This window comes from Fulmarus glacialis, unplaced genomic scaffold (assembly GCF_000690835.1).
Source record: "Fulmarus glacialis isolate BGI_N327 unplaced genomic scaffold, ASM69083v1 scaffold1561, whole genome shotgun sequence".
Taxonomy (NCBI): Eukaryota; Metazoa; Chordata; class Aves; order Procellariiformes; family Procellariidae; genus Fulmarus; species Fulmarus glacialis.
In genome coordinates, this window is record NW_009190701.1 from 77,175 (window position 1) to 93,577 (window position 16,403).

General features: G+C 33.9%; 1 protein-coding gene across 1 annotated transcript in view; it reads left to right on the forward strand.

Annotated features, from left to right (window-relative positions):
* LOC104082893 (plasma membrane calcium-transporting ATPase 2-like) overlaps window positions 1–16,403 on the forward strand; it is a gene marked incomplete at both ends in the record, with an annotated part of 151,761 nt that overhangs the window by 76,276 nt on the left and 59,082 nt on the right. Inside the window, 3 exon segments of the mRNA XM_009586166.1 lie at window positions 7,509–7,634; window positions 9,446–9,478; window positions 10,984–11,076. Coding sequence (XP_009584461.1) covers window positions 7,509–7,634; window positions 9,446–9,478; window positions 10,984–11,076 — 252 coding nt within the window.

A 16,403-nucleotide genomic window follows, 5' to 3' on the forward strand; every position in this document is an offset into this window, starting at 1 on the left:
AAATATTGTGGGCTTGACCTCGGTGATAAATTCAAGTTATTTGTAGTATTTGTATTTTGTAATATAATACTATACAGTAAATCAGTTAAATAGAATGTGATTTTTTAATTCTAATAAAGATAGTTTCTAAATAGGTTGGTTGTCAATAGATTCCAGCTGGGATGTGATCACAAAATAACAGCCTGCTGTTCTCATAACGATCATCAATGTGTTATAACCCGAAACAGTCAATTTCAAATATGTTTGAGCTTTTTATTCATGGAAAGGATTCTCTTTGCTGTCTGGTTGTACAGTCATCCCAAATAGAATATTTATGTTGCAGTGCAGCAGGTAAGTACACATTCCTGCAGAAATCCTGCCCCCATCCTGCCTCTCTGAGCTGGTGTTTCCCAAGCAACAACTGTTGGGAGATGCTTTTGTTCAGAAGAGACAAGTAGCAACAAGTAAGGATATGTGACAGTTTTTATTGAATTAACAGTGCAAATCCTTTCCAAACTTAAAATCAGAAAATTAGTTCACTGACTATGAGATTATGAGTGTTTATTATGTAAATTGTGGGATTGTGGTCTGGTAAAAAAACCATCAGATTTCAGTCAAAAGGTGGCTGCATTAACTTAAGATGAAGAAATTGCACATGTTATTTGTGGACTTGTTATTGCCACAGACTTCATGTTACAAAAGACCGTGTTAATTAATTTTAACTTTAGCAAGCTTCAAGCATCTTTCTGCCTGAAATGGTGTATTAAAAATGATTTTTTTTTCAAATGACACAAAAATTTTCTATCGCTTCTGAGAACAAAGCAGCAAAACAAATTTCTTTTGCTCTTTTAGGAGAAAATTTTTTTTTGTTTCCTTAAAAATATTCTGGTTTTTATTTGTTAAATGTTTTTGCTGCAGTGTCCTTGCCAAGTGTATGCCTTTTGCTGTTCATGTTGTAAAACCCCAAGTTTTTCCAAGTTATAAATGTCTGAAAAATGTGTTTGCACATGTTCAGTAGAGGCTAATAAAGATTAGTGGAGTAGCTGCAAATTCTGAAGGCTGCATTTGTGCAGAGAAAATACAATTAAGAGCTCAGCATTTGCAGACAGCACACATATAGAAATGCTGAATAGTGGGGACAGTGTCACTTTTGAATTCTTGGTGTCCCTCTGGCTCCTTGATATACTGTAAGGTAACTTAAGGAAGTGTTCTGACTTTCATGAGTAGCGTATGAAACTACTGACTGTTATTTTTGCTAGATTTACAATAATTTGATTTATCCTAGTAGTGCAGATACTTAGGCTTAACTTGATTGTAGATTAAGAATTCTTTTGGAGATGCTTTCCAGTGTGTAAACAGGGAGGCCTGCAGTGATATTTTGAGGAAGGGTAGCTCACCGTTGTAATTTCTAATCCAATGTTGTCCTGGAAATATTTGTGCAATTTTTTTTCATTTGTTTTTTTCTTAGCTGATAGTTGTACTGTTTTGTAAATACAACTTCATAACTGGCACAAAATTTTCCTTTTAAAGAGATAGTTTTAATGATGATATTTTCTTATAGAAACTTCTGTCATGAAATATCATAGACTTCTATCAATTAAAATATCCTATTGTTGAATTCTAGAGGTTTTCTGATTATGAATTTTCCACTGATTCGTGTACTCTCACATATTCCTAAACTGAATTAGATCTTTTTGAATACTTACAGATTTCAAGTGGTGGCTGTGAAAAAACATGAAGGTATTGCCCTGAAAGGCATGGTGGGAAGAGAAGGGGAAAGCAGGCAAGCTAGGAGAAAAGATGTTTTTGTCTTGGTTCCCAAAACTCAAATTTCATTGCTGTAAGGAGAGAAATTTGTCTTTATGCAGAGTTAAATAAAGTTTATACTCTTTATTTTTCTCTATTATTATGTAATCTCTATTGTGATTACAAAGAAGGTGAAGAATTAATGTGATATTTTAACAAGCCCTGCACACACCTTTGTTCCATACCTATACTAATGAATTTTTACTCATGCCATGTTAGAAGATCCCTGAACTCTATTTGCTCAGGAGCAGAGTTGATGATTTGAGATTCTATCATGCAAAAAACTACCTTCTTCCATAGATATACAGTGCAAGGTTTAATCCCAATGATGTGGGAGCTGATGTGCCCACTGGAAATTGTTAGTAGTCCAAAAACTTCGGAACCACCATGTCTTTCAGGGTGGGTTTGACCTGGTTTAAAAACTGAGCTCCTCTTGGATGTTAGCCTAGACCTATATTTTTATAAAACTTGTTTAAATTAAAAAAAAACAAACAAACAAACTAACCCCCTGCAAAAACAGCAAACAGACCTTAAATTTTACTCTTATCTTTGCACCTGAAGACATCAGTAAGTTATCTCCAGGTACGCTTTCTGGAATTTAGACAAATATGGTCAGGATGTTGCTTGCCACTGTTCTCCCTTAATCATCTGTTGGAAATTAAAACAGTCCAGGTTTGACAGAGGAATAACTGAAAAAAGGTAACGTTTGAATTGCAGCCACAGTTTGTTTTGTGAGTCTAAATTTGGTTGAAGATAAACACCCTGAATCAGGAAGTATTATTTTCACCATTGGCACCTGAAACAACATTTTTAATATTCAATCAGTTTCAATGACATAATTAAACTAAATGAGTTTCTGTGCTTAATGTCCTGTTTAATCATCCCGATAGTCATTTATTGTACTTGAGAAGCAATTCTAAGGGTACAAATGCTGACTAAACCAGATGGTTCATTTCCATCTGTATATAGCACAGTTGGTACCACCTAGGAGGGCAGAAATGGAAATACAGACTCTGATATACCTGAAACCAAACGAAGCAGCTTCTCTTCTATAGTTCCATTATATTTCTCTCTAAAACATTTTCCTTCTTTTAGTTCATTAACAGAGATTTGCATGCATAGTGTAGCATAAGTCATTGCATCAAAAGTCATCAGCTTAAACAATACTGTGGTGACATTAAACCTCTTCGCAATGAGCACGGGCATGTATCAACCGACAGACGAAGACAGCTTGGGTCTGACTGTCTTGATTGAAGCTGGTGTGCTCTTTAAGTTCAAAGTTTGGAGAAATCCACGATTCCTAAATACAGTAGTTTTGAATATGAGTCTGGCCCTAGTATTGCACACAGTGAAGTATTTTGGGGTACCATGTGGTAATAGTTAATAAAAATGTAAAAAGTTGTAAAAAATACCTTATGAGGCTTACTGTTTAGAACTTTTTTCCCAGGTATTTAGGTTAATTTGATTAGGGTATGAAAGAGGTACATAGAGGAGCTCAAGTAGTGTAGTTCTCACTGAACTGAGACTGACAGAACATTACTTCATCCTAACCTAACTTTTATAAGTGCATATTTCTATCAATGCACAACAAGGATTTGAAACAAAGAAAACTCAGCTTATTCAAGAACAAATAAACAAAAGAAATCTCTTGGTCATGGTGCTTTGTTTGGTTTTGGAAATAAAAAGGAAGCTTAATGAATCAGGTCAGTTATTGCCTGGAGCAAAGTAGTTCTGATTCTGTCTTAATTCCCTGCCAGAAAATATTCCAAGCTAGGCTTCTAGCACAGCAGAAAATTTCAGAACAGAGCAGCTAACTTCAAACATTCCAAATTATTTATTTGTAAATTTGTAATTATCGAAATTACATGTAGATGAGTGTTTTCTAGAAAAATCTCTTTTTGTTCATAGGGGATATTCTGATGGTTAGTTCACTTTATTATTAACTTCAGTTACCTTTTAATAATTGTAGTGACTAAAACTGTTGTTTAGATACACAGATAGAGAATTTTTGTTCACCACAAGTTTGCTAGAAGTAGCATAACAGTATAAAAGCCCCAAACTAGCATGCTCTGGTTTTCTTTTCTTATTTTTCAGCCCTATTTCTGATCTATTTCACGAGTACTGTTACTAGATTTGGGGATTTCTGAGCAGTCTCATGTTTCGCTGCATTTTTGTCTGAAAAAGTATATGCTGTAATAGGTTCTTTATCTGTCTAATCTGTTTACCTCTTTTCTTACTAAACTAGACTTCTTCCTTTTCTATCTTGGAATATTCACCATTTCTCAACTTCAAATTAAATACTCAGCATATGAAAAAATGTATTTCACTAATATTGAAAAATTAGTCTTGAAGGGAAGGAAGTCAGTAGAATTGTTCTACATGAAGTTGGAATACATGCTTAGTGTATGGATTAAATGAAAAACATGCATTCATTCCAGAATTCCATTTATGTAACAATAGCTGATTGAAGTCATACAGCCCATTTCTTTAGTCAAGCTAATACAATTATAATACCGTTTAAATGGTGAGATTGCCAGTTAGGTGGAAGGAGGTTCAGCTCTTTGGTTTAGCTTTAGATGCTGAAGAATTTTTCCAATAGTAGTAGTGGAACATAATCTGATGATAAATTCGTACCTGCTCTAAAATATGAGAGCATAAAATAAAATTCTAAAATAAAAAAAATATTTTTACGCACCTTAACAATTTTGAATTATGTTTTACAAGAGTAATGTTAAGACAAGATTCAGAAAGGCATTTCAAGTTAAGACATTTTTGCCCTTTCCAGGTGTGCAGAGGTAAGCTTGAAATCTGGTGGGTGCATGTTTCCTTAATAAAGCTGGTTTTGGAAAGTGGGTATACATGCCATTTTTCAGAGGGTATTTCTACCCACCTTTGTAGTCCAATACAGAAGGAGATTCCTTCAAAACAGAACATAGGAATGCTAAAAGCAAGTTCGTAATTAAAATACATTTTAAAGGGTGTTACATCTTAAAGAAGTTCTTCCGAATTTCTGAGTTAAGTTTCAGACATTTTCTGTTTTGTCTGTCCTTTTAAGAACATGAGAGGTTTTGATTATTTAGAGAAAGATATTTTGATTATAAATAGTTGCATTGCTTAGTATATTCTAGCACAGCAACTGGAAAGCAGTAACAAGAAAATGGGATTTTAAAAAAAATGGGTTGCAAGTGTGTGTGTATATATATGTAAAATATTCATCTATTTAAGGACACAGGTCCATATATCTTTCCTTTTTTCAGCTTTTAAGATAGGTCAATGAAATGAATATATGTAGGTGAGGATGAACCGAATAAAATGTTTTTTAAAAAGGGAGGGCAGAAAGAATCTTTCTGTGGCCATTCAGGTTTAGTAGATCTGAATGCCCAATAAGATTCTTCATGAGAAATGAATGATATTCCCCATTTGCTCAATGCAACAGGCTCGTAATTCAGTTGGTTAAAAGCCATTTTGCAGGAGTTTGCAGAAAGCTGGTTTGAAGATTTCTTCTGGGTTTTGCTATGGCTGCAGGCATGCCCTGCTGTGGTACATTTCAGAACTACAGGCGTCAGTGAACGACTTCACTTTAGTTTTAAAATATTGAGCGGTAATTAGTGATGGAAATCGGTAAGTGATAGGGGCAAGATAGCTGAGAATAAGCATACCAGAATTTTTACCTCATTAGCCACAGAATTGTTTAGGACAAGTCAGTTAATGACTCTACCTAATTTATGCTGTTACAGAATGAATGAAACAGTGATGTCTTAAGGAAAGTAAATGGAGAACCGTACATTTATGGCAAACTTGATAATTGTAAAGCAGTATCGTGTAACTTTTGAAGTGAGGTGGGCATCTAAGGAACAACAGATTAAAACCCAGCAAAGAATAGTAGTTTGTCACAAATACTGCAGTGACAAGGCAAAGATTAAAGTGAGTATTGTAAGCAGTATAATTGTTTTATTATCACAAAGGTTGAACTGTTTAGTTGACTTAAAGACTCTTAAACCACAAATAGCTTCAAAAGGAGAGTAAAAATGCTTTTTCTCTCCATGCCCCTATGCCCCCCGAAAGGAAAATGTAATTACTGGACTATGTTCTGATTCCATCTGGTCTCATTCTTCTGATCTCCCACAGCTGCAAGTCTGGGGATAATGACTGGTCTTAAAATAGAATTTATTTAAAACTATAGCACCTAGGGTGAAAAACAATTGTTAAATAATAGAATACTTTGTGAGCAGGTTCTAGTTAACCATTTGTCCATCCATAGTTCACTTGGAGGTATAAACACGTTGGTCGTCTTTGTATACAATGATTTTTTCTCAAGGCTAACAGTTTGTGTGTTACTGTCTATTTTCATAGTTTCCAAACTACTTCCTTCTTCAAATACAGGAAAGAGTATTTAAAAAAACCCAAGCCTAGTAAACTTTCAATTGTAGCTCGCTCTGTCAACTTTGTGTTAAGAAATGATTGGTTTTCCTCTGTGTTCTCACAGTGACTTACACGTATTGGCATAACGTAATTTTCTATTGCTAAAGGATAAAATATAAAGTCTATTTCAATGAATAGCTTTATCTATCAGTAGTTTCTGATCATTATGTATTTATTTTTTATCTATTTCATAGGAGCACTACTGATCTGCTTTATATCTTTTCAAATTCACTACCTACTAAGGATATCTCTCTTCAAACATTTTAAATATTGCTTCAATAATGAAGTTTTTGGATTTTTTTTAATAAGCTTTTTTTTTAATAAGTTTTTTTTTAAATAAGCTTTTATTAACTGGCCTTAAATATGTCATAACAGTAAGTTGTTCTTCAATTTCAAACTTTTTTTAGAAATAGCCAGTGTGCAATTGCGTAGACTGATCTTTCGCAAATCCTCTTTTAGAAAATTTTTCCAAACTGTAAATCAGAATACTTTTGATCGTTTCTAGGAATTCCTATTTGTGTTTCCACAGCTCATAGCAAAATGTTTCTAAGAGGCTATAATCTTAGATGTACCTAACATTTGGTTCAATATAGTAATAAGAGCCCTAAATAAAGGATTTCTGTACAATAAAGCATGAAATATTTCTCAAAAGGAATTTACTTAAGATAATGATACAATTACCTAGTTAAGCAAAGGATCCTTCTCAGAAAAACTTAATGTACATTTTGGTTTGTTTGAGAGTAATAGAAATCTCTCTACATACTGAGTTTGTTTTCGAGTGCACGTCAGATTCTTCTTGCTGTTTGGGAATCTCTTGATTTAATTGAACATCCCCTTGAAGATTTTTCTCTGTATTGATTTTTCAAGTTCGAAGATGTGAAATTATCTTCAGAAATATTTTTTCTATGCCTGTAAATAAACCGTAACTGAGAAAGATGAGAGAAATTGCACACATATTTTCACTTCATTTATGTAACAGTATTCCAAGTTACAAGAATTAACTGTGTGAAGCTAAAGATTATGTAAACTTCGTTAGTGACAACATTGCTTTTAAAAAGGGAATCTAATGCGTGTGTTTAATGGACGTGCAGCCTAAGACTTGCAATTAAGCATCCATTCTTGACTGAGAATAATATAAACAATAGGGATTATTTTTGGTATGTAATTATATTGGCCTCAATATAGATTTTTAAAGTGTAACAAATCTCTCTCAGTACTATAGTAAAAGTATTGCATAAAATATTTAATGGTGGTTCTTTTTATTTTTTTAGCTATATATAACTTATATTGCATGTTTTCAGGTACTCATGTCATGGAAGGCTCTGGACGAATGCTTGTAACTGCTGTGGGTGTGAATTCTCAGACAGGCATCATCTTTACTCTGCTAGGTGCTGGAGGAGAAGAAGAAGAAAAGAAAGATAAGAAAGGTAAATTTCACAACACATAAGGATGCTCCGAAGAAAGCTCTTGGGCTTTGTGTAGCCAGAGCTCTCCTCCATTCTTGACAAATAAATACGATTTTTAAAACTTCGTTTTTTGTATACATTTTTGTCATTATATGTCACACAGAAAAACAGCAAAAGCTGTTAACCAATAAATACATTGGATAACAAGATGTTTTTCCAGTGTGAAATTGCAGACTGTCAGTACATAATTAAATGCAAGGGAATAATACATAGGCATACTCCCATTGCCGTGTCTTCTTTACATAAATCCATACTCACCTAAAATTGGCTAAGGTTTTGCTCTTGTGCATTTACATCTATGTAATATTTTTTTTGGGAAAAAAAAAAAAACCTTGGCCATGGAAATAGCATCTTTCTTTGAGCTTCAAACATAAAATAAAGATAAGTTGTGGCTTTTTGCTAGCCTGGTTGTTCAACGTCAGAGAGTGACTTTAGAGTAATTTTAATTTCTTAAGGAGTAAAGGTCAGACTAAGAATAGTAAAAGAGAAGAAAGTAGCAGTATATATTAACAAAGAGTTTAATTTTGATGTCCTGTATCAGTTAATGAAATAAAGAAGTCTCTTTAGTCTTTTCACCCTATTATAGTGTGATGTCATAAGCAATTGCTAATTTATGGGTTGCACACTAAGCAGAAACATGATTTAATGTGTGTCCTTTCCAGTTTTTGTTCATACAGTCTTGTAAATTGTTCATGTCTACTTTCAGAATTTCATTCCCAGTTTGTTCTAAGAATATTTATCTTTCAGACATAATTAAGGGCCAATTAATATGGGGTTTTTTTAGACATTTCCACTCTTTTTAGTGGTTTTCACCATTAATAAAAAAGAGTAGTTATACTTTATTGAACCTTTTCCTTAGTATCTGTCAGGCAGTGCGATTCTACCTTTTTTTCATCTCCATCCTTTTAATTTGAAGCTGCAGATAGGATGGCCAAATTTAAATGGTTTTCATGACCTACAATTTCAATTTCTGAATATGTTCAACAAGTGCTTGCGCTTGACTCCGTGTTTCTCTGAGGAAATCCCTTTTTACTTGATGGAAGACTTTATGAAATGTTTACCATTGCATTTCTACACAGAAATGCGCAACACCTGCTAGGCATGGCAAGTTCTAGGAACATTAAAAGGAGAAAGACTGAAACTTCCCAAAGTAAAACTCTTTCATGTCAGACTAGTTTTGAACAACATCTTAGAGTTTGATCTTTCTGTCATTAAGAGAAAGACTCCTAGACACAGACCTTTCGAGCTCTGCCAGCATCTGTTTTGGCAGCGTCTAAGGATATTGTAGGTGAGAAGGAGCAGCTTCGGTACCTGTTTGAAAGGGATAGCTGTCTGCCCGGAGGTCCTCTGTTTAACTGGGTTGGCTTCTCTGTATGTCATGTGCTCAGGACACTGGTGATTCTCTCACGTTTCATTGTGGATAGCCTTGAGAGATCTGAGACAGCAGAGTCATGCACTGCACTGTGGTCGTAACTTACTACCCAGAGACAGAGATACTCAGAGGTGTGTAAGGACTTTTTATGCAGACACTGAATCTAACTGGATATAGCTACAATAGGAAGAAAATTCCTTCACGTTTTCTAATGTTGCTAGCAGCTTTGTGCTAGCGCAGAGGAGTGCCTGGGCAGAGCTCATGCCCAAACTCAAGTAATGTACTCTCATATACAAACCTGCAATTCTCTGAAATCCTGCCAGTCATAAATGTTTGTTTCAGTCTTATGGGGGTGTATGCTTTTATTGTTCATTAACATTTTGTAAAAATCATCATACAGGTATGAAACAGGAGGATGGACATCAGCTTCCAGGTAGAGTAAGAACTGTAACACATCAAATGAAAGGATGAGGCTTCTAGCCAGCAAGCTTTGGTGCAAATCAGGGTTGAACGAATGATTGAAATAATTGTCTTTGAATCAGTCCGGTTAAATTAAAGAGTAATTTCAAATCAACAGGATTGTTCGTGGCAGACATTTCAGTGTGCATGCATTGTTGGTGTTGCAAATCTTAATGTTAAGCTTGAGTAATCAGTTATTCTCCAGAAGTAAATTACAGTATATTAAATGTTGAAATGCATGATTTGCTGTTAGCAGTTCATGCTGTGCTGGTTAGTGTGAGTATCCAAATGGAATAAAAAATAAGCATGAGTAACCAAAACAGTTTAAGTTATTACCATCACAGTAATCAAATTTGCAATTGAAATTTTCATGAATGTAGTTACACAGGGTGTATTTTAAAATCCTGTATGCTGTTTATTTTCTTCTCCCAGTTTACCATTTGTAAATAAAACATGACCGTTTTTGTTGAATAACAAACCAGTGCAGTGTGAAACAGTCACTATGGGTCAAGTACTGAGGAAGTTCAAGTTCTTGAATTCATTGTAGGACTTCTGTGTTCTATTGTGAACAATTAACCAACAGAAACAAAACAAAACCTATTTTTCCTATTAATTGTAAAGACTAATTTTCTGAACTTTAGTATGAAAAAAAGGTAATAAAACCTTCTTCAAGTTTTTCACCTTTCTGTTAGGAAAGATTGCTTGACCAACTTCTCTAATATGCAGATAACTGCTGAAAACAAAATGAGGATTTTTTTTTTTTCTGATACTTTTTTCATTTCACCACAAAACAGACAGTTACATAATGTCTATTATTTGGATTTAAAATAACTCATTATTCTCCTCAAGACTGTATTTGCCATTTCCACATACAATATTGAAAAGTTTAATGTTTCAACTCAGATCAATGTGCCTATTAACTAGGTTATGGCAGGACATAGATTGAGCCCATGTTAGACTGGGATGTACCAGCAATAATGCATCATAATATGCAACATTACATAAAATACAAAGGTATGTAATGTTGTATATACTATGTAGTATGCTGCATATTTTAAAACTACCCATGCACTGCATAAATTCATTAACTCAAGGGAAATATTTCAACAACTTTAGTATTTGCGTAACATTATATTAAAGTAAAAAAAATTACACATAAAAGGACCGAAGCAATGTACATAGTACTGTGTACAGTCAGTTCTCACCAACTCTGTTAATTTTTGTTAAATGTCTTTCATATTTATTTATTTAATTATTATTATTATCCCATGTATGAGTTTTTGCCTTACTTTGTAACACCTTTGTAATGACATATTGCTTTTGAAAGTTACATTAATTAATTTAAAACAGATTGATTTTGGAGAAAGCAAAGCCATAGTATTCCATAAATGTTTTTTGTTTTGTCATGTGCATTTGTTCATGATGATGTTATTATTATTATTATTATTTATTGTTTTTTTATCCATTATTACTCAGTAGATTCTTCCCATCCCTCCTCCCACCCTCCTTCAGCTACAGATGGTGCAGCAGGTGCAAATGCCACTGATAATGCAAATGCCAGCTTAGTCAATGGTACGTCAAGAACACCTAGCTTGTTTTATTTGATAGCTTTCTCTCCTGGCTATATAAGATTCCCTCTTCCTTTTATGAACTGCACAGATGTTGTATGTGCATGTGATCACCCTCTGAGAGATCCTACTCTGTAAACTCTATAGCAGCTTATAAGAGATGCCACAAAGATGTTGCGACCTACTTTATTCACACAGAATTAAGCATGGGAGAGGAAGAAGTAGGAATTATGACCTATTTGCCATTAATTAAAACTGCAATTAAAAGGAACAGTTAAATAAGGCTAGTTTCAAAACTTTTGAGTTGCCTTTACATGAAATTTCATTGTAAAGCTCTTTACACATTTGTCAGCATAGATCTGAAGAACACCATGATAAATGGATTATACCTTCTTTTCTTCGGATGTGGCACTCTCATAAGTATTCAAATAGTCTTCGTGTAGTTCTGAAAAATAGTGCTGGGGTCAGGAATCTGGCTCAATTTCAACTAACAGTGCTTTAGGAATAACTTTTGCTGCTTTGTGCATCTTTTTTGGAAGACACTAACTGAAAAGTTGTTTGTGGATATTTGTGTATGCCCTTAGATAGCGATCATCTAATGAGCCTGCCTGTATTTACTAAAAAGAAAAAAAAATTACTGTAGTCAATTTTTACTGTCTCTTAGTACAGATTCTTGACTCCACTTCTTAGCATGCAGATATTTCAGTATCTCTTCTAATAGTCTAATTCCAGTATTAAATTGAATGAGTCAATATTAGTCTAGGCATCAACTGTATTTTTCTGATAATCAGATACATTAGTCTTTATTTGCCATAGAAACCTTTCCCTTTTGTACAGCACCAATAATACTGACAAAAGTAATTCTATTTTTCATGGTGTTGGTGATAGAAATTTTTTTCCACGCAGGTCAGTAGTAGCTGCTTTATGCATGTGAAACTAGAGTTTCTGACATATTTACTAGTGTAATATCTTACTTAAAGCAATGACATAGGAAATCTTTGAGCCTATTTTTAAATAATTTTATTATAATTTAAAAGAAACATATAACCAGATTTAAAATTTTACTCCTGCACATTCTAAGTTTGCTGGAAAACTAGGATTTACGATCCCTACATCTCACTGCATGACAGGAACCTGTATCATCCTGGTTCCAACACCCCAATTTCAGATTCCTTAGAGACCAAGAACCAGGAAATTAATGATGAATATTTCATTCCCCATTCTTTATGCTCTATAATTCTACTCTGTTGTGTGTAAAACAAACATACGCATACAACAAACTCTTACCAGATATCCTCCTTCAATCCCACTGGAGACTGCAGTATTACATTTATGCTCAGTCCTGCAAGTTGCCGAGTACTAAGTTAAGCATCTGCTTAAGTGCTTTGCTGGATGAGAACCGTTGCTCAGCAAGATGCAGAAATGAGTCCTAAATTGTTCTAACCTGGTCTCTCTGTTAGCAAGTTTTAGTTGCCTGGTAAGTATCTGTTGTGTTTAGTCTTAATGCCTGAACTTAAGGCGGAAATTGAGTTCCAGGGGATATTAAATCAGTGTCTTAAGTAAGTATGTGATTTTCCATCATCTTCTTTCCCATCAGAAACAATAGTTACTGTCCCTGTTTATCTTGGATTTGAGAGATACTTATTGAATTCTTTTCAGTGCACCAAGCGTAGAAGTCAATTTTTTGTGCAGCTGAATATGTTTTTGCTTTTAACTCTTCTGAGGTGAGGTGGTTGAATTAATTCTGCAGATCTTTGATCAACATGGAAAGGAGATGCTTTCCACAATTCAACTTACCTGTCATTGTGTTCAGAGGAGAACCGAGACTTGGCAAGTAGAGTTAGATCTGAGTGCCTTGAAATTGTCTGGGAAATTGCCAAAATCTAATTTCTGTTTATACTATACATTTTTCTAGTCACCAGTGATGATGAGTTAGAGAATACTTAAAATGTAGATATGTTTTGGAGGGGCAAAAGGAAGGAAAAAAAAGTTCTAAAGCAAGGAGACCAAGTTCATGTAGATATTTTTTCAGTGTGGATGAAATGAATTTTTTAAATAATGTCTGAGAATTCTCCCTGAGATGTGACTGGCAACAAGCATTTTTACCTGAAGTCTAATACCACTGTGTAGAAAATACCTTCAAATAAGAAAAAAATACTATATACTTGACTAAGTACTTAGCTCAGGAAATGCTATTGCTTGTTACTTGAAAATCAACTCATTACCATTTCAAATAAAATAGTTATTCTCTTAGTTGTCAATATACATTTGACAGAAAAGAAGTATTTTGTTTTCAGTCAGTGAGCTTATAGTGATAAATTCATATAGGTTTGTGACACAGCCTGTTTGTTATCTGCTGTATTGAAGGAACTACTATAAATTCTATTGAAAACTAGTAGTTGAGGTTAAAATACATAATTGTTTGATGGTCTCTTTGTTAAAGCTATCGATAATATATTCAGTTTTTAAAAGGTTACAAGTTAAGGTTATGAGCAGATCAGAAAGGTAGTAATTAATGAAAATTCATTTAATTTTTAAGTATTGTATTTAGAAAAAGTAAATTTTTTTAAAGAAAATATGGGAAGCAACAATCACTGTTTACAGGTTATTTACCCCAAATTTGATTTCCTTAGAGAAAGGAGTGCTTATCATTGTCCAATAGAGCACTACCCAATTCCTCAGTCAGGATTTCCATGTTGGGTTGTTGGCTTTCTTTTGGTATTTGGTACTCAGAGAATTTGTTACTTAAAATTGTATTCGGATATAGAAACACCGTACCAGAGTCGGAGAAATGTCTCAGCTGAAATACTTTACATCTACTGTTAATTCTGTCCATTCTGGCATATGTACACTAATGTTCAATTCCTGCAAAGCAATTTGCAGTTCTAATATATTTTAAAGTATTTTCTGAATTGTAAGTGAAGTTATTTAGTGAGTGCACAGAAGAATTATCTAAAACTCCCTATTTGATACAGTGGAATCAGATTTATTCTTTTGTAGTTGACCTGTGTTTTACTAATGCATTGGCTCTGATATCACACTGCATGAAAGAATACCTAAAGAATACCTAATTATTGAGTTGAGATATGTTTGACGTCACTTCCCTCCCATGTATAGATTTGCAATGCGCGTCTGTTCTTACTAGCTGCAGAATATAACTGACTTAGCGTAAGAGGGCTATAACTCGTTTCTGTTGTAAGATGAGACATTTTGGAAAATCACTAGGGTATTTTGTATTTTTTGCTCCATCACAGCACATGAGAACGTAACTTGATCAGCTGCTTCAGTTGATTCCAAGCAGTTGCTCCAATGAACAGGCCTTGGAACAGGCTGCCCAGGAAAGTGGTAGAGTCGCCATCCCTGGAAGTATTTAAAAGACGTGTAGATGAGGCGCTTAGGGGCATGGTGATGTTGGGTTGATGGTTGGACTTGATGATCTTAGAGGTCTTTTCCAACCTTAATGATTCTATGATTCTATGATTTCTAATGTCAGTGATAGGTCTTTGTTATTCTGTCTCATTGACTCTTCATAAAGGGCTGGGGGAGGTAAAGGGCAGTCTTTCTTGGAAAGTTCGTTTGAATAAGTAACTGGATTTTGGGGTAAGAACTTTGGCAGTAATATGCCATGGGTATGTTCCAAAAGACAGAAGTTTTAATAAGGCAAAGGCAACATGCAAAACATTTTATATTCAAACTCAAAAACTTTAAAGCAACTGCAGAATACAGCTCACATTAGGAGGCTCTATATTCTTTTCTAAACCTTCTGATTTTGCATCCTTGCTATCAAAAGTGATAAAAATAAACTCAGATTAATTCCTCCAGATTTCAGGGCCCAAACATTGTTCCTTTTACTTACTTATTTCCAAAAAGAAAAGAAGAAAAAATTTGCAAAATTCTGTAAAAATATATCATATTTTTACATATGATATATCATATATCATATATATCATATAAAAATACTATCAAAATATTTATAAATACTCATCCTTTTAATGTTTCTAAACAGTGCACAACAGTCAGAAAGATGGGATAATATTTCTGGTCCTAGCACTAACTGAAAGGAGAAAGGATTTCTCAGCAGTAGTGATTCTATCATCTTAATTTCTTTCTTACGTTCTTTCTTCGTTCATAATTTATAGCCAAATGCAGGCTTAAAATTATTTGGAACAGGAGGAAATGAATCCTTTACAGCATTCTATTTTTTTATCATAGTTACCTGAATTACCTATTCTTTGTTAGTCTATCTAAATAATTGGAATATAACTAGCTGTGATGACTTCCGCCCTCCCAATAACCTACATGCAGTAGCTGCTAAGTTTAAGAATATATTTCTTAAATACTTATGTTTACATTGTTGTTAATGATTGTCCATTTTGTATTTTTAGGTAGCCAGGGTAGTTGATTAGTGTAATTCATTACGACAATTATGATACCCCTATTAAATAGCAAATATATATCATAAAGTTAAATACTTCGATTTACATAGAAAACCAGGGTATTTTGTGTTTGGCAGTTATGAAAGTCATAGGTTTGGGGTTTGTTTGGGTTTTTTTAAGATGAAGAATCTTCAATTATATGACTTTAAGGTTTTGAATTGTATTCTGAAAGAGGAACTATAGAGCGGGACATAGAGCAGACTGTCTACTCTAAATTAGTGTTTTCCAGTTCTTAAGGAAGGCTTTATCCTCTAGCCAGAAATCAGAATCTCTAGACATGTTTTATGTCTTCCACTGACTTTATTAAAAAACATTCTAAGAAAAATAGCCATTAGGCAGATAGCAAGTTCAACTATGCACTGTATGCAAAAATTTTTAAGCAGATTTCATAATTAAAATGAACTTGGTTTTGTTCAGGTTCATAGATTCATGTCTCATGGCAAAACGTAAGTCTTTGGAAGGTAGATATTGCCTTTTTAAAAGTCATGTTATAGCCAAGGTGGGAATAGAGTCAGAAATATAGACAAGCAGTTGATGTGAAATGGTTTACTTCAGCATACTTCAGTAATCCATCTGAGTACTGAGATGGTTTTATGTAGCAAAACATCCTTTCCTTTGCTGTAATTCTATGCTTCTGAATTTCTCAGTGCCTATTAGTATGGGGTGAAATGTTGTAGTGATAAATTTATGACTGATTTGGCGATTTTTGCTTTTTGAGAGGGAAGTTTTTAGTGATCTCTCAATTACTGAAAATACAAACATGCAAGAAATGCATCTTAGCCTTTTAATTTTGCTACTGTTTATTCACAGCATAGAGTGAAAAAAGTACTATGTATGTTGAAGCATAATTTCTGCTGCTTTATTGTGCATGTTAATACCAGCAGGAAGTCGGAAG